At 43.1% G+C, this 18,918-nt stretch overlaps 1 protein-coding gene across 1 annotated transcript in view; it reads left to right on the plus strand.

Annotated features, from left to right (window-relative positions):
• The window catches only part of CACNA2D3 (calcium voltage-gated channel auxiliary subunit alpha2delta 3), an 860,086-nt gene that overhangs the window by 175,109 nt on the left and 666,059 nt on the right, over nucleotides 1-18,918 (plus strand). The window contains exon 3 of the mRNA XM_078442942.2: nucleotides 2,830-2,946. Coding sequence (XP_078299068.1) covers nucleotides 2,830-2,946 — 117 coding nt within the window. The remainder of the gene's footprint in view (nucleotides 1-2,829; nucleotides 2,947-18,918) is intronic.

The following is an 18,918-nucleotide window of genomic DNA, read 5'->3' on the forward strand; positions in this document are numbered from 1 at the left end:
TCCAGTTAGACTCTCAAGGGGTGGAGAGGTCACATTTATGGGACCAGAGCACAATGCAGCCGTACCCTTGCCTGTATCTTCCTTGTACTGTAACTTTGAAATTGTTTCGCATTAAGCTTCCTTCGGAGAAGTCCTGTGAGTGTCTGCTGTGGGTGATCACAAGGGCCTGTCCTTGCCCCGCAGGCCACATGAGCTATATGGTGCCAGGAGAGATGAGGACAGAGTGCTCTGGAGCTCAAAGGAAGGGTACAGCCCCCTCATCTTGGATAACCAATACAGACTTGTCGAAGAGGAAGGGAAAGCTAGAAGGAGGAGTTGTTTTCCAGGTGAGCTGCAAGAGAGACTCTCAAGACAAACATGTAAGATGCTTATGGATATTTTCAGGCAGCAAGGAGAAATGTGTTACTTACAACCCATGGTACATTATAGGACAGTGCGGAGCAGCACTGAGCATCTTATGACTAACGTAGCAGATGTCTGTCTTGGTCCAGACTCAGGTGGTCTAAATAGCATTTTGTATATTTCCTTAGGCTCACCTTAATTCTCAGAAATACCAGGCCCTTAGGCCTGACATTTAGGTTAGAGTTCCCAATGCCCAGTCTGGGGGTCCCTTCCTGCCCTCCTCACCTCTGCTCTGTCAGTGTTCAGTGCTGGGCTCTGGGGACACGAGCCAGATGCCCTCAGACTCCAGGGACTTCATTTTAGTCTGAGGGATCAGAAGAATTCTCTCTTCTGTTCGTTCCCATAGGGTCATTCCCTCTGTCCTCAAACTCTGCTCTTGTCTTTTCATGGCACCCAGTATTATTGCCTCAATCGACTTGGAAATCTAAGCTAGGAAGGGAAGTACTTTGTGTGACACACACACACACACACACACACACACACACACACACACTCCCTTTCTCTGGGCAAGGAACAACAGCCTCCTCTCAGTGTACATTTTTTAAAGTAAAAGAGAGGAAATGGGGAGGAAATCTAAACTTTTATTTCAAAAATTATCCTTCTGTTAAAAATGTCAGTCTATCTTCCTCTTCAGAAATGACTCTCAAGGTCTTTAAAGCTGAGATAAGATGTGGAGCCCCTCGTTTTTTCTAAGTAGGAGTTTGGCATGAGGGGCTAGTAAGTGGTTCAGGTTCTCCTAACAAATACAAGTGAATGTAAGGCCCCCAGTATTTTTAGTTTCCCAGTCTTTTGTAAGCTGTGTAAATGTGAGAAATTCCTGCTGCCATTGAAGTTATTTCAAACCCCATTTGGGAGGTATTTATTAATAAACAATATTTCTTTCCAGTGGGGATGAAATTAAATCTTTAGTTAAACCAAACTTTCTGGTCCCAGGACCCCTTTACATTCTTACAAAATACTAAGGACCCCTAAGAGCTTCTGCTAATGTGGGTTGTATCTATGGATATTTGGCATATTAGAAATTAAAACTGAGACATTTAAAAATTAATGAATTCAAGCATAAAAACTCATTACATATTAACATAAGTAACATATTTTATGAAAAACAATTGTGTTTTCCCAAAAAAAAGAAAGAGGAGTGGTACTTCTTTTTTTTTTTTTTTTTCATTTTTGCAGATCTTTTTAATGGTTTACGAGAAAACAGGTAGATCCTCATATCAGTTTCTGTTTCAGTCTGTTGTGATTTTTTTAAATCTATGAAGAAAATCTGGCTTCACATAGATATGCTGTTGGGGAAAAGGAAAATTTGAGGGACCCCTGAAAGGGTCTCAGAGAATCCTCAGGGATCATGGATCACTTTGAGAACTGCTGCTTTCAACAGATAAATCACTAGAGTATGTGATAGGCTTTAAGTGAAAAATAGTCTTTGAGAGTTTGAGTAAATTATGGGTTAAATCAGTCTTTTATGAACAGATGAACACATTATGAAATCTTATATAAAGTATTGTTTTTATGGTTTTTGTACTTATGATACATTCTCCTTTCTGTGAGCTCATTGGGGATAACATAAGAAGTCCACGATGAACATTTAGTAGAGGGAATTGAAATGCTAAAATCCATGGCAAGGATTCTCTCATTATAAAATGTTTATAAGATGCTCTGCCATGTGACCTTCTTCAGTTCCCATTCCAGTTTAGGAGTTGGCATACTTTTTCTATAAAAAACAGTAAATATTTTAGTCTTTGTGGGTCATCTGGTCTCTGTTGTTAGTATTAAACTTGATTGAATACATAAACATATGGGTGTGGTTTTGTCCCAATAAAGCTTTATTTATAAAAATAGGTGATGGATTAGATTTGGCCCAAGGATTATATTTTGCCGACTCCTGCAGGAGTTATACATTACAGTCATAGCCTTGAAACTCTCTTTCCCTAAATCCCTGGTCTTTGGCCATGAAAAAATTAAGTTTGTGATGTTCAAAGGAAAAAGCACACACACACACACACACACACAAACACACACACGAGTTGAATTTCTTCATTTTTATTTTATGACACATTTGGAACAGTCAGTTTCTAGTGGCGTTGGCTGTGTGATAGCTAGCAAATCTGGGCAGTCCTCCAGGACGACTGAGTGCGGTCAAGTCCGAAGTGTAGAGTGTTGATTTCAAGAACTGAAGAGGACGGATGATAAAGAGTTTGATTGCTTTAGGGTTTTGTTTCATTTCTTTCCTGGGTGCTAGTTAAGTTTCTAAGACAGCCAGAGCCAATTTTCACATTTCTCCTTAGTTGATTTAATAATTTCGAAATATAGTCCAATCTCCCCAAACCCAAGAGAGATGGTCCTATTTATGCCTTGTAAGTAGGTATGCTCCAGAATCACAGGTGTGCTGTTTTATGCCTTTCTTGTTGCCTTCCCTCCTTACAGAAATACAAAGAGTATGAGAAAGACGTAGCCATAGAAGAAATCGATGGCCTCCAACTGGTGAAAAAGCTGGCAAAGAACATGGAAGAGATGTTTCACAAAAAGTCTGAAGCAGTGCGGGTAAGTGCCTCTGGTATCTTCTCTGTATTGCCCAAAGACATGGAGGCACCTTCAGGAGCTGGCATTGATGACTCTAGCTCTCAAAGATCGAAGTTGACTCAGCTATTATGTAAACATTTTACTTTCTTTAGTTAACCAGCAAAAGCAGTTAGTAGGGGCACGATAGGGTTCAGGTGACAGTTTTCATCTTAGAATTTTATGTCTTCAGTGTAAGTGCCACTGATTGTACAGTCTCAGAGGATGGCTTATGACTGTGCGATACATTCACTAATTACCAAAAATCATTCAAAGGCACATTGTAGTTCAACTAAGCAACTATAAAAAATTTAAGCCACGCTTGCCGAAATGTGGAGTTGAAAATCTCAATGGAGTAATGGAATCTAGATGAACTTGGAGGCTTCCCTTACCTCTACTGGAATATTACTATAATTATAATGTTTCTCTCTACCAGTTAGAGCTCCCTGAGGTTTCATACTGTCATCAGGATGAATGGAAAAGTATCATTTTGGATTTCCAAGGTGGCTTCCAACTTTATTCCTTGTTGCCAGCTCAGCAGTGAATCTTACCTTCTTGCTTTAGAACACATCCCACATCTGTGCTCCGTTGGCACGGGGGTATGGGAAGGAATGGCAGTCTGAAGAGTTCTTTATCTCTAACCTATAGTTTGCTTACCTTTTGGTTTTGTTAATTATCTCCAGAATCACTTTGCTCTAAAAGGCCTCTTCCTACTTTCACTTCTCCCACAATTCATTGGCCCAACAAAATTTCCACACATTATTCCTGCTTTAGACCTGACAGTGCCACTCCAGTGCTTGTCTCTTAAAACATTTTTGTGCTACTTGGATTGCGGGGAGGAGGGTTGTAGCCAAGTAGGGAAGAACATGAGTTTGGCCTGGCTTCTGCGCCTGCCTTGGTCACTTACTGAGCTTTTACCTTTAGTAAAACTGCCCTTGGGAGCCTCAATGTTCTCTTCTGTAGATGGCAAAAACACACAGGCTGAACGAGGCTTATACGAAGTCATGATTTTGAGCGACTGAGCACAGACCCTGGCACACAAGCCATGCTCATTGAATGGCTGCTTTATACCGCCACTATGGTCGTTACTGACGTAAGTAGAGACTTTTAGGGAGGAAGTCTGAAGTATCTTAGAAGAAAAAAACATTACTTTTAGTTGCTACAGAAGTATTGCCCTGACAGCCAGCCCTGGGAGCTTCGTGGTGATCCCTGCGTGTCCTTATGTCTCTACCTCGAAGCAAGTGCTGTTCTTTATAGACATGGTAGCCATCCGCATCTCACACTCAGAACCTGAAATACAAATGCAAAACAAAACAAAAGCCCACAGTAATTACTGTTTTCTGCTTATAAAACGAACACCCGTTTGGTGGCACTTGAAGAATATATTGAAAAGTATCAAACAGAGAACAAAAATCACCTGAAAGTCAGGCTTGTGTTCTTGGGTTTCCTTCCTTCTAGTCTTTTAAATTTGCATTTCTGTGCATGTACTTGTGTGTTTTTCTTTTTCACATTGGCAGGTGTACTGCCTGTTTGCTTTGGTGTCCGACTTCTCTGCGCTTGTTTGCACCAGTGCTCTGTGTGCTTTTCCTGGCATCAGTACCTTACGTGATTTTCTTAAATGGCTGCATCACATTTGAGTTTAACGACGTGTCTACATGATTTGACTATTCCTCCAAATCTGGATATTTAAGTTGTTTGCAAGTTTTGGTATACATAATGCTGCAGTGAACCTTCTTGTATATTAATAACAGATCAGATGCCTCGGCACCTACTATATGTTTGGTGTTCCTCTTAGGATTTTACAGGTACTCGCTTGTCCTTAGAGCAGCCCCCAGAGGAAGGTATTATTACTATCCCACTTGTACAGAATAGAAGACAGAGAGGCAGAGGTTAAGTCACTTCTCCAGGGTCACATAGGGGGGTGGGGGATGGGCCTACGGACCCAAGTCCACGTTCTTCATCACATCCATGCCCTCAGCATCAGTCCTTTACTTTGATTTCCTTCAGATGAATACCTGAACACAGAAGACAGTGTAGAGATGCTAACCCCATCTTCAAAGGTTTCTGCTTGCGGCAACATTCGTGTTCAGATAAGGTTGTGCCAGTTCACGGTTCCTCCAGCAGGAGTGGCACGTGAATGCTCATTTGCCTGAATCCTCACAGAAAAATGACGATGTTTTATTGTTTTAAATAACAACGGTTGTCAGTTTGAGAGAAGGAAATGCTATTTTTAGAGAATTTTTTTTAATGTTTATTTATTTTTGAGAGAGAGAGAGAGGGCAAGCGAGCATGAGTGGGGGAGGGGCAGAGAGAGAGAGGAGACACAGAATCTGAAGTAGGCTCCAGGCTCTGAGCTGTCAGCCCGATGGCCGATGTGGGGATTGAACTCATGAACTCTGAGATCATGACCTGAGCTGAAGTCGGACACTTAACCGACTGAGCCACCCAGGCCCCAGGAAGTGCTATTTTTGTTTCAAGTTGGGTTTCTTTGTGAATCACAGAATTTTAGAGCAGAAGAGGACTTACATCTCTTTAGCTTCTACCTCTGTGATTGACAGACAAGGAAGCCCGGGATGGGAACCTGATCCTTGGGGGGCTTGTGCAACATAGCAGGGTGATGCAGAGGTCCAGCCAGCTCCAGAACCTGGACTCATCGCTCAGAGGCAGGGGCCCACGTGGCAAGTGAGAGGTTGGTGAGAAAAACTAAAGAACCAAAGGACCTCTTTTCCTCACTCACCTCCGTGAAGATGCCAGGAGGAGTAGGTGACTTACTAATCTGTGCTCATGTTTATTGAGTCTCTATGCACCAGGCCCCATGTGAAGCACTTTATATAGGTCATCTAATTTCAACCTGCCATCAGCCCTGGGAGTGAGACACCGTTCCTACATCACTGGCTCAGAGGATGAGCACACAGGCTTGGCAGGGTAGAGTCACAGGCCCAGGTCACATGGACGGGCTCAGTGGGGTTCCTTTTGCACCAGAAGGTAGGATTGCAGTGCCTCTGGATGTAGCTGACCAAAGTGTTTTGCACAGTGACTGGCGAACAGGAAGCATTCGGTAAATGTTTGCTGTAATTGCTGGCAAGGGGACCTTTCAGTGTGTAAGTATTTAATAACTGAGAGAGTCGTGAAGCTTTAAAAAGCTTCAAGGATATTGACAGCAGGGAACTTAATTTTGAAACCTTTTGTTTTAAATTAATGACTTAAAAAAAAAGAACTGATATGGTTGGTGTGGTTCCTTTGAGAAGGAAAAAAAAGGGTGCTTTATTTAAATTGAAATGTACCCAGACTAAAGGCATCCAGTATTCTCTGAACTGTGTATTTTAAAATAGATGTAGGAGACCCTTTGTAAACACACTTGATACCATAAAATCTAGGTTAGCTGGTCCAGTGATACGTGGCAGTCCCTGCTTCCAATCTTTAAACAGAAAAGAGGGCTTGTATGTCAAGTTGGGGTTTGGTTTGGAGGCAGTTTTGCTATTGAGATGGGCCTGGTCCTGCTGTGAGCCATGCAGCACTACTGACAACAGTCATGAGCCATGTGGCATTTGGGATGAGAGCAGGTGGCCACTGAGAGGGTCCCTGGATGTTGCCTTATGTGGAGGCCAAGGAGCAGTGGGTGTGACTGTTTTTCGTATTATAATGACACCTCACTTCTCAACTAGGAAAGGTTGCTGTTTGTCCCTGGGATTGGTAAGCTTTTGAAGTGCAGACACCTCAAATGCAAATTTGCCTGTGGGTTTGCAGGTGGAGCCCTTATTTGCCAGGTGGCCCTAGAATGAACCACCGTGCAACAGGGCCCTTCTCGTCCCATTCCGCGTCACCCACTGAGCAGCGACCCCTTTCTCTAATGGCCCAAGAAAAGTGGATTTTAGAATTTGCTCCATCGTTCTGGGGTACCATGCCTGGAAATCCTGTTTCCAAGCTTCCATCCCCACCCCCAGCAACCTGAGTTGGGTCAGAGGTCCTAGTGCCTTCCTGACAGTAACTGATCCAGTACCGAGTGCTCATGGATGGTCGGATGGTGGATGGCCGGGAGGACTCAGGAACATACATAAGAAATAACTGACTCACAAACGACACAGATTGTTAAAATTTCCATTGATGTCTATAAAATCTTTGTGAGATGGGTGCTGGCAATTTCGAAAGGGGCATACCCCTCTGGTCTGTGAAAGTAGGTGCAGTGAGTCAGTCTGGGCTCGGAAACAAAGGAGCACTTACAATCCCGCCCCACCCGCCTGTCATGTCTTGGCCGTTAAACAATGTTGATCTTTTCTCTGTCTCTTCTGGCTTGATTTCATCATTCCCCCATCACTTTTCCCAGTGATTAGTTGAATCAGAGTGATTTTATCATACTCGTCCCCTATTTGAATTACTCTCCACTATGCAATTATCCTATCACAGAAAGTCCTATTTTCTCCCCGTCAGATGTCTGGAGTAAATGTGAAACCCGGAGTGGCCTGCCCATTACATAACCTCTGTCCTCTGCTTGGTAATGGATTATACGTAACTTTTTTTTCCCCCCCGGCCTAGCAAATTACAAATAACCTTAGCTTCGGTAATTGCCATTAACATAATGGTGCCATCATTATGGTAGCATTTCTTAACTAATATTTTCTAGCACCTTTCTAATGCTGTCGGTGGTTTAAATAATTTTTTTTAATTCACTCGATGGGTTGATGTGTAGGTTATTTTAACTTAAGAGCCAGATTGGGCTTGATGCAGTGATGCTGCTACTCGCTCGTGTACAAGATCATTGTGCCCAAAGCATTATCTCCCACCTTCTTTGTTCAAACGTATTCAAGCTACCAAGCCCTCAATTGATGTTACTGAGCAATTTATCAAGTTTTAAGTCCCTATAAATGGACAAGAAATGGAATCAATTTGTTTTTAGTTCATTAACATTTCAAGGAAGATACTCCACATGCTGGACGCAGGGGAAGTGATATACATCAATCCTCCGCCAGTAGTGGACCCCTGTTGGGCCATGCCTAAGTGACACCTGGAAATGCTCAACTGTGTCACAAGAGAGAGCTCATCCGAAGCACTTTTGACCTAGCTCCCCTTTATCCTGAGTTGCTGATGACTTGAGGGAAGAAGGCAAAAGAATTGTGTTCAGTGGCTTTGTTATACAGATGGGCTGCCCCAGCATTTCCTTTGTCTTCAAAATCCAAGCCTCCACTGGGAGTAATACAAGCTATTACACAGCGGGGAGGATCATCTGAGGCCCTGGGGAGCTCTGAGCAGGCACAGACAAACCTACAGTTGGAGGGGAATCGGTAGGAAGTAAATCTGAGTAACTGTGGGCATCTCTGATTATAGGCATATGCTTTTAGGACAAATTCCAAAACAGCCAGGAGATGTAATGATGCTGTGATTTTGGAATGGTCCGTATAATTGAGATGAGCAGCACAACCTGGAAAAAGTAGATACACCAGGAAATAATAAACAGAAGGATTTTGGAGAATTTGCACATATATACTAGCATTCTCTAGAATGGCTTTCTGAGGGGGAGTTCTCCAGAATAAGTATTGCCTTTGATCTTGTGGAACAGCTCTGGGGCAGCCATTGCCTTCATCACACTGATCTTGGCTAGAATTGTAACCTCCAAAGGACCCGGAAGGCTTTGAGGTTGTACCTGCTTCCAGGGCCAGGTACTGATCCATCCATGCGGCTTTCACTGCTCTACCGGACAGACTTCAGATCTCCAATAGCTTAAACACATTTCTCTCTCTCTCTCTCTCTCTCTCTCTCTCTCTCTCTCTCTTACACATAGGATTATAGGATGTTATCTAGTTTGGTAGCATATCAGGCAGAACATTAAGTATTTTATTTGCTGTTCAAATTCATCTTCTCCCCCAAGCAATTAATTAGAAATGTCTAAAACAACCAACTTCCTTGGGGAGTATGAAAAGGCACAGGAAGCAGGTTGTACCTAAACTTTCTAAGTGAAGAGTCTCTTGTTTTCCAACCTTGGATAAGATAGTTAATAATTTTGATAGCACTCTGAAGCTCAGACCTGTAAATAAACTTAATCTTGTTTTACTTAGTTTCTGATTTACATTGATAAAATGATAAATCATGCACTTGAAAAAGAGTGTATTGCTTAAAAATAAACATCCTTGCTTCTTGGGAAAAACTAAAAGAGACTAGATTATATATTAAGTTTCTCTCCCCTCCTATAGCTACCTGCTGTTCGCTGCAGAACTGATTCCCATTATAGCTATACTGTGGGAAGTAATTGCTGTTGTACAGTAATTCAATTTCAGTGCATTCACGCATCAGTTCACCGATAGGGGTTTATCTGGAGAAACCTGGGACTTGAAAGCTTTTTATCGAGAAATTCCACATGCAGCAAGACGTTTTTCCTAGGTAACGAATATCAGTATTTGCATTTAATAAACATTTACCTTCTCAGAAAAATGGATTTTTTCCCCCTGCAGAAGAGATTTACGCCAATCTTCCAAAAAGCTAGAGGGTACTATTAAAGCAACTTCCTCTAGCTGTTTTTTGACTGGTGTCTACATATGTATGACTATAAAACGCATCTATGTCTTTATGTAAATATATGTATATATATATATATGTGTGTGTGTGTATATATATATATATATACACACACACACACATACGTACATACACACACACGCTGAGGCATGGAGAGTAGGAGGCACTTAAGGAAAGCATGATCTGTACCACACATATACGTGATATAAGGGATTAATATCTACAGACACTATATGAATACTTCCAGTTTAAAGACTCATCTATATCTGTAGGCATTGTGAAAATTGTTGGTGAGGAATATTTTCAAAAGGATACCCATTAAGTTGGAAAGGAAGTCAACCACTTGATTTACGAATTTCTAAATGAAGGGCAGGTTCATAGGACAGACTGTTTCTTCCTATATACAAAAGCTCTTAGATTGTAAGGACTCTTTACATATTAAGTCCAAAATGAGCTGTAGAAGTCTTAGGAGCTGAATATACCTAACATTGCTAAAAGGCCCTTTAGTTCTTGCCCAAAAGAAGAAGAAACTGGACACATTCAAAAGATTTTTCTGCCTTTGTTCATTTCTCATCTGATCTCAGAGTTTCAAAACATGTTTCTTAAAAGAGGAGTAAATTTATTTCAGGCAAAAATATAGTGTTTTGAGTCACAAATGAAAAGACTACTGTTTGTTACATTATTGTATCTTGTAGCCTATTTGCTTCTTTGCCCACCCCTCCCTCCCTCCCTTCCTTCCTTCCTCCCTTCCTCCTTTCCTACCTCCCTTTTTCCCTTCCTTCCACAAACTGGGTTGTAAAACCCCATGCATATGTGTAAGAAAATTTACAGCAGAAACCTCACACCAGAAAAAGCTTAAAAAGTAGCAATGTGGTGCCTGGGTGGCTCAGTCGGTTAAGCATCCAGCTCTTGATTTCGGTTTAGGTCATGATCTCACAGTTTGTGGCATCAAGCCCCACATTAGGCTCTGCATTGACCATGTAGAGCCTGCTTGAGATTCTCATTCTCATTCTCTGCCCCTCCCCCTGCTCACTCACGATCTCTCCTTCTCTCAAAATAAATAAGTAAACATTAAAAAAAAATAGCAACAAACTGGATTCACCAGTTTTGATGAAGTCAGTGAACCACTCTTGGTTGATGGTTGAGGTGAAAACCACAAGTCTTCTTGGGTTTATTCCAAAAGGGGTTGGGTCTCCTGTAACATACTTCAGATTGTATCCACCTGAGCCTCACAGAGAGGCCCAGAAGGCTGTTCTCCAACCTACGTTGAGCAGCTCACCTGCCTCCTGGGGGAGATAAGTTTCCTGCTCAAAGAAGAAAGGACGTTTTGTAGGTGACATTTCATCTCCTGTCTCCATCACCCTCCTCATGCGGGAAGTTGGGTTGGCTTAGTGAACTGTATCCTGACTCTCCTGCTTATTCTGGAGATGTTGGCCCTTAGGCGTTCTTCTTTGTGCGTAGAATCACCGCTCGAAGCTGTTGCCAACTTCAAAGTTATTAGGTACATTCCTAAACGTTTCTCTAAAATCTCTCCATTTTTAAAGTTTTATGGAAGACTTAGTTTTGGATTTTCTCTGTAACTCACCTTACCCATATTTGCTTTATTTCTATTTTTGTTTTGTTTTCATTGATTATACACATTCGTTGTAAAAAAAATAACAGAAGGTGCAGAAAAGGATAAAGGAGAAAGTAAAGATCATAACACCAGGGGATTAAGAGGCACTTGGTATCTTTCAATACCTTTTGTTTTTAAACATCTTAATTTCTTTTCTTCCTGATCTTTTTCTATTTGTGCATTTGTATATGCGTTTACGTGCATCGAATCATTCTTACCTGTAACCAGGTTTTTTACAAAATTAATTTTACATGTTGTGGACATCAACCCATGTCAACGAATATATAGATTCCTGTTATTTGTTCTAATCAAGAAATTCTCTTTTGGTGAGTAATTGAAGTTATTGGTGAAATACTACTTGTGAAATAGCATTTCCCTATGATAAGCCATGACGTGAAAAACTTTCTTGCAGAGAAATTGTGTCCATTTATTTGATCATTTATTAGGACGTATTCTTGGAAACAAAATGGAGGCTTTTGGTATCCCTTGCCAGCTTGTCTTCCAGACAGCATCCGCCTGCTCGTGTTCCCACCTGTGAGGCTGGAGAGGCTCTCCTTCTCCATTGTCCTCTCTGACATTTGGCTGCTGTTACTTTTGATCTTTGTTAGTCTTACAGGCACAAAGTAGTATCTCATTTTACTTTGTTTTATTTAATTGCTCAGCGTTTAGCATGGAGGATCTTCTCTGGCTCCTCACTTGCCCTGTACCAAGGTTTGTGGCAAATTACACAATGTCTCGGAGCACGGGCATCAGTGTTACAGCATAGAGAACGTCCGTGCTGGTCCTTTATCATCTCTCAAAGAAGTGTGTAGGCCCAGGAACTTTCTTGGACACACTTGGAGGGCCCTCCCTACCCCTTTCCTCTTCCTTCCTGGACTGTATCATAGTAACAGCCTGGTTGTAGGGGTGGGGATGTGGGGCACTGACTGCCAGTTTGGAGTGCCAGTTTGGAAGAGTTTTCTGGGAACCCCAGTGGTTCAGCACCTGAGGGCCATGGTGCTGGGTGTTTTAGACCCTCCTACTGAAGGAAAAAGTCACTAGTCCCAAGAGAAGTTGAGCCTGGTATAGCCCTTCTCACTGAGAAAGGACTCTATTTCCAGCTGGCTTGTTGCTGGGTGCCAGCGGTCACTTTGGGTCATTTCTCCTTAGGGTACCATCTTTCTATATGTTCATTGGTCAGTTGTTTTTCCTTTTTTTCTTATAAACTGCCTGTTAATGTCCTTTTCCATTGTGTGTATTATACTTGCTTCCTTTCCTTGTCCCCACTCAAGCCCTGGTATCTGTCACAGTATCTTGAGTCTGCAGTTAAGTGTTCATTAAACATTTGTTGACTGACTTACAGACCTTCCCTCTTGGCGTCAGGTAACTTAAAGTCAGAGTGATCATAGTTACAACTCTTCCCTTTGACCAAAGATGTCCTGAATGATGAAGGGGAAAGAAGAATATCAGAGTTTAATTGCAGAGAAACCGCAGGGCTCACGGGCCTTCCAGAAATTCACTGTGTGTTCTGAGTGAATGAGTCCTGTATATGCTGTCCCAAATCAGACTGCGGCCTGCTTAGACTCTAATCCTCAGCTTCGGCCCAGTCCCTCCCCATGTGGCCCTTCTCCTGGAAGTAGGTGAATAGGGGACTTGAAATGGGCAGAAACCAGGCCAGCTGCTCAGAGTGGAAATAAAAGTTAACAATTTCTATCGAGGGAATCAAAGAACTGCCTCCCTGCCTTCCTTCCATCTTCCTTCCTTTTTCCCCTCTCTCCCTTCCTCCCTCCCTTCCTTCCTCCCTTCCTTCCTTCCTTCCTCCCTTCCTCCCTTCCTCCCTCCCATTTGGTTGGAACCAATGAAGGAAGACGCTTCCTGGACAGGGGAGGAGAATGTCAGTGTTCTGAGGCTATGACTTAGCAGAATAACTATAATTTCCCTGATGTTCTCTGAGCCTGGCTGGGTGATCTTCTGGTCATAATGCAAAGCTGGGTGCTAGAGCTAGGGTGTGTGCCCCCAGGCTTGGCAGATGTTTCTCTTCATGTGGCAGGTGGTAAAATGGGCAGCTCACTACCCACAAGAAATGGAGCACACTGATGTACAAGCAGATTCAAGGGGCTTTTCGTAAATTTGAGTATGATGTCATGAAGGAGAGTTTTGGAGTGATGCTGAGAGTAGTTGCCAGGCTCCCCACTTCTGGGCTTGTTGCTCTCTCAACTGTAGCATGGCTGGGTCAGGGCACCTGTCTAGAGCCCCACCCCATCCCGCCAGCATGGTGCATCTTGGCATCCTCTTTACTCCTTTTATTAAACTTTTGAAAGCTGTACTGAACTCTGTTTTGCTTAGTGTTGACTTGAGAATTGCTGTCTGTCCTCTAGAACCCCAGTGTCATGAGGGTGGGGACCGCGATGGTCACGCCTCCCCTTGTAGCCCCAGGACCCAGACTGGGCACTCGGCAAGTATCTGTGAATGAATGAACTTGCTACCCCTGTGATGATGCTGTCATGGGGGTAAGCCCCCCATGCCTGGGAAGACCATCTGGTCATCAGGACATGGTGCCAGGTAAGGTTTCCTGGGTGTTTCCTGTGTGTTTGTGCCTGCCCTGGCCCCTGCTCCCCACCAGAGGATCCATTTCTCCTCTGTCTCAGAAGTTTGGATTTGCTTTATGTTGTACGATGATAAAGAAAAAGAAAGAGAAAAATTTCTTTCCCATCCAAAGTGAAACATCATTTAAAATCATATTTCCCATTTTCATTGCCTATTTTTATTCTCCCTTTATAAAATCCGGTTTTGAAAGATTTCCTGTCGCTTTGGTCAAGACCAAGTAGACCAAACAGCCTGGGGAACAGAGGCTCGTGGCCATGGAGACCTGCGTGAAATTACAGTGCTGATCCCTGCCTTTAGCCTAAGTAGCAATTATGCCCCATCAGGGCGCCCACATGGAGGCTTTGAGCTCGCCTCACTGCGCTCTCTGACTGCCTCTCCACTAGAACTAAAAGAGGGAGGCCTCGTCTGCAGGTGGAAGATGTGCAAGACACTATCTGAGCCCGAGTGGCTGGGTGGGGACAGCTCAACACAGCAGTGTTATACCAAGGTGCTGGTTCCTCTGCTGATTTTTCAAAGATTGGTATCGTTTCTACACCAGACCAGGTAGCAAATAATGCCACTTAATTTATACTCAGGCGAGGCAAAAGAAATCTTAAGAGATTTGTGGGTGGGAGGAAATTATGGTGAATCACTGAAGTGTCACCATCAAGAGATCAAAATGACAGAATAAAGCCATAATAATAATAATAAAAGACCATTGGCTTTAATTGTATAAATTACTGGCAACAAATTAAGGGTTTTCAGTAATATTTTGAATGCATAGTTAGTATGTTTAACCAGGGATGAGTTGGTGACATCAGTTGTCTGTTTCTGGTCTCTGCTCAGTTTCCCATATGGAGGTAAGGAGCAGCTGGTCCTACAAACACAGCGAGATTATTTACGTTTTGTAAATTAGGTTAGGAGGGGAAAATGAAAAGGTAGTTGGGGATTCATTGGCATTTCATTTACACTGCATTCAGCAGAGGTTTGACAGCCCTTTTGAGTAATCAGAGTCTTTGTTGAAAATCAGCTGGGATATCATTGACTGCGCATCTCGAACCATACTGGCTGCTTGAACAGACAACATATAATGCTTTTGCACGATCAGGGGCAAATGGGATTTTTTCTCTTTTTTTTCTGGTGTGCCTTTTAGCTGATTCTGTGTGTCAGTTGGGGAGGAAAATCATATCCTCAGGAATATACTTAGCTTCTCTCACTGTGTGCGTTCAGTGATTCTGGAGCATCTCATCAGGTTGTTTGATGGGCTTCGTAGAGCCGTCCTTCCCGGGGTCTCTAGAAGGCTGCGGTGGCCATCGGAAAGCAGACCCTCATCCTGGTCACAGGGGGAGTTGCTTGTAAACACTCCAACGCCAACCAGTGAGGAGGAGTCTCCTCCCCTCAAGCAGGTATCTCTGAAAGAACTTCAGGCCAGGCAAAGGTGCTGGTCCTCGGCACTTTTACCGAGAGGTGAGCTGGTGGGTACCAGCTGCAGAGGGGCAGTGGAAGGAGCTCAAGGCAAGAGCAGGGCCAGACTTGAGGGGGGGGCAAGGCCCATGGGCAGCTGTTTGGACCGTTAAATGGTGGCCTCTCTTAGAGGAGTCTTGGCCTCTCTTAGACAGCCTATCTCCAAGAGGACTTCCCCCAAAAGCTCGGTGGACCTCTTCCTTTGCCGTGCTGGGAGTCTGTCCTTGTAGTCTGTGTATCATCTGGGGACAGTGTAGTCCACAACAGGAAATCAGAGGTAGCCTCTGAGGGCAGACATGGTGGAAATGAGTTTACTCCAAGGAAGTGTGTTCTGCCTTCTTTTAATTTTTTTTTCTAATGTTTTTATTTATTTTTAAGACAGAGAGACAGAGCATGAGTGGGGAGGGGCAGAGAGAGAGGGAGACACAGAATCCGAAGCAGGCTCCAGGCTCTGAGCCATCAGCCCAGAGCCCGACGCGGGGCTCGAACTCACGAGCTGTGAGATCATGACCGAAGCCAAAGTTGGACGCTTAACCAACTGAGTCACCCAGGCGCCCCTGTTCTGCCTTATTTGGCAAAAATGAACACAGGGTGGACCGACTGGGTGTTCTTCTAAAGCTGAGTGTGTGTGTGTGTGTGTGTGTGTGTGTGTGTGTGTGTGTGGGCGCGCACATATGTACACACCTGAGTGCATCTAATGGTGTCGGGAATGGGAGCTGGGGAGTGGAGGGTGACGCATGAATGTTTGCTCTCACAGGAATTGCTTCAGTGGAGAGACGGAGGTCAAAAACAAGCAGTGGTGTCACAGTTGTAAAGCAGTGGCCCCTGGCCAGTCCTGGCCGCAGACAGGTTTTGCTTGATCTGTGTGGGCTTTGAGAAAGAAAGTGAAATCACATATAAAAATAGGAAGTGATATAAAAATATCCAGATTTAAAATAAATAAATGTTAAAAAAAATTTAAAAAAAGAACTCTTTCTCTGACCCTCCCCTGCTCATGCTGTGTCTCTCTCTGTCTCAAAAATAAATAAATGTTTAAAAAAAATGTAAAAAAAAATCCAGATTTAAAGCTTTACACATTGAGAGGTGTACTCCCCCCCTCCCTTGTCCCCCATCCCCACATGGCAACAGTCTGCATGAATGTTCATTTTGTTGATTTCCATGCTGCCCCCTGCTCATGTATGTGGCTGCTCTGGCCCCAAAGAGGGCTGAGTTTGCAGCCTCTGGAGTAGTCCGATGAGGGCCACAACCTCTTTAGGGGACACGGAGGAGTGTTTGAGTGTGTGAAGCTTGAAAGCTCCTAGGCAAGTACTCGGAGCTTTCACAAGTCATGCTGGACATTGTCCCTGTTATGGTCACCAGCATCAGCACATTATGGAGTGCTTCTCCTCAGCCACACTGCTCTGCTGTGCTCTCTGTGTTTGGTCTCATTTAAATGTTCCATCCCTGTGAAGTGGGATTGAACAATTCTTGGCTGGGGAGAGGGGATGTTCACAGGATAAGAAAGCTTTGTACGGGGACATGGGATTTCTGTGTGTGTGTGTGTGTGTGTGTGTGTGTGTGTGTGTGTGTGTCTTTAAGTTTGTGAACCACTGGATGGGACTCTTTCTGAGATTTTCTTCACCTTTAACATTTTAGAATTGCAGCCCTTGTTTTAGGCTTTTATGCATAAGAAGTCCTATTACTTTTGTTGTGTATTTTCTCCCATCTCAAAGAAGACTTAGATCTATGTAAATAACTCTCAATCTGGTCTCATTCATAGAATCAGGCAACAAAAATGAGAAGTTACCCCCTCCCTCCAGTACCCCTCCCTACAGCGCACACTTTCCTACTAGAATGATGGCGGAGACAATATCTCTCACGGGGAGAAGGGAATGAAAAATGCTCAAAGTGGTTACATTTGAATATGTGGCACTTATCTCTCTGTGCAGGCACCTTATAGAAAAATAATTTATCAAGCTTCGTTCAAGAAAAAAGAACATTACATCTTCGTCAACAACAACATCAAGGGCTCACCATGGTAGGAACGGGACAATAAAGGAGTTATTTTAGCAGAATTAACAGGAAGAAATTAGCCCCCTGTATCCTTCCTTTTTATCATGGTGTGGTGCATTTGCATATTTTGAAATTTCACATTTGCATAGTCAATGATTTTAAATTAGATTCTCACATCTCCTCTCTGATGTTTGTCATGTGTGTAACTCATCTTAATAACTGAGTTGTTAGCATTTAAAAAAACAGTTATCTAATCATTGGCCCAACCTGGAACCACACCAGCACTGAGTTACCTTTGCAATCTTTTTAACAGCTTAGTAAGATACTATTCATGCACAATACTATTCACTCGTTTAAAGTGTACAAGTCAGGGGTGCCTGGGTGGCTCAGTGGGTTAAGCGTCCGACTTCGGCCCAGGTCATGAGCTCATGGTTTGTGGGTTTGAGCCCCATATCGTGTTCCGTGCTGGCAGCTCAGAGCCTGGAGCCTGCTTCGGATTCTGTGTCTCCCTCTCTCTCTGCCCCTCCCCTGCTTGTGCTCTCTGTCCCTCAGAAATAAAGAAATGTTAACAAAAATTAAAAATAAAAGTATCTGGGATGCCTGAGTGGCTTAGTTGGTTAAACGTCCGACTTTGGCTCAGGTCACGATCTCATGGTTCGTGAGTTTGAGCCCCATGTCAGGTTCCATGCTGACAGCTCAGAGCCTGGAGCCTGCTTCGGATTCTACGTCTCCCTTTCTCGTTGCCCCTCCCCTGCTCATGCTCTGTCTCACTCTGTCTCTCAAAAATAAATAAATGTTAAAGAAATAAAAAAATAAAGTATTTGGGGTGCCTGAGTGGCTCAGTCGGTTAAGAGTCCCACTTCTTCTCAGGTCATGATCTCATGGTTTGTGAGTTTGAGCTCCATGATAGGCTTTGTGCTGACAGCTCAGAGCCTGGAGCCTGCTTTGGATTCTGTGTCTCCTTCTCTCTCTCCCCCTCCCCTGCTCATGTTCTCTTTCTCTCTCAAGAAGACAAACATTAAAAAAAATAACAAAGTATACAAGTCAGTGTTTTTTTAGTATACCCACAGGACTGTAGAACCATCACCCCAGTCAAGTGCAGAAGCTTTTCATCAACCCAAAGAGAAGATCCTATACCTGGCAGTCACTCTCCATTTACCCCAAAACCTCACTATTCTACTTTCTGTTTTATAGATTTACCTCTTCTGGATATTTCATATAAATGGAAGCATACAGTGTATGGTCTTTTGTGATTACCTTCACTGAGCATAATGTTTTCAGAGTTTATCTGTATTATAATGTGTATCAATACTTCATTCTTTGTTATGGTCAGATCGTGTTCTCTTGCATGGATTACCACATTTTTGTTTATCTGTTCATCAGTTGGTGGCTACTTGTGTTGTTTCTACTTTTTGCCTGTATTGACTAATGCTGCTGTGAGTATTTGCAGACATATTTTTGCATGGACATATATTTTTATTTCTCTTGGGTATATATAGGAGTGGAATTGCTAATCACGTGTTAATTCCAGGATTGACCTTTTGAGGGACTGCCAGACTGTTTCTAACATGGTTGTGCATTTTACATTCCCATCAGCAATGTTTGAGCTCTCCGATTTCTCCTATCCTTGTCAACACTTGTTATTATCTGTTACATACATTACTGAGTGCAAAGTCATATCTCATTGTGGTTTGACTTGCATTTCCCTAACGAGCAATAATGTTGAGCATCTTTTTATGTGCTTATTGGCCATTTGTATATCTTTCTTGGAGAAATGCCCATTCAGATCCTTTGCCCATTAAATTTTTTTTTTA

The sequence above is a fragment of the Panthera onca genome, chromosome A2 (genome assembly GCF_046562875.1).
Source record: "Panthera onca isolate mPanOnc1 chromosome A2, mPanOnc1 haplotype 2, whole genome shotgun sequence".
In the NCBI taxonomy this organism is placed as follows: Eukaryota; Metazoa; Chordata; class Mammalia; order Carnivora; family Felidae; genus Panthera; species Panthera onca.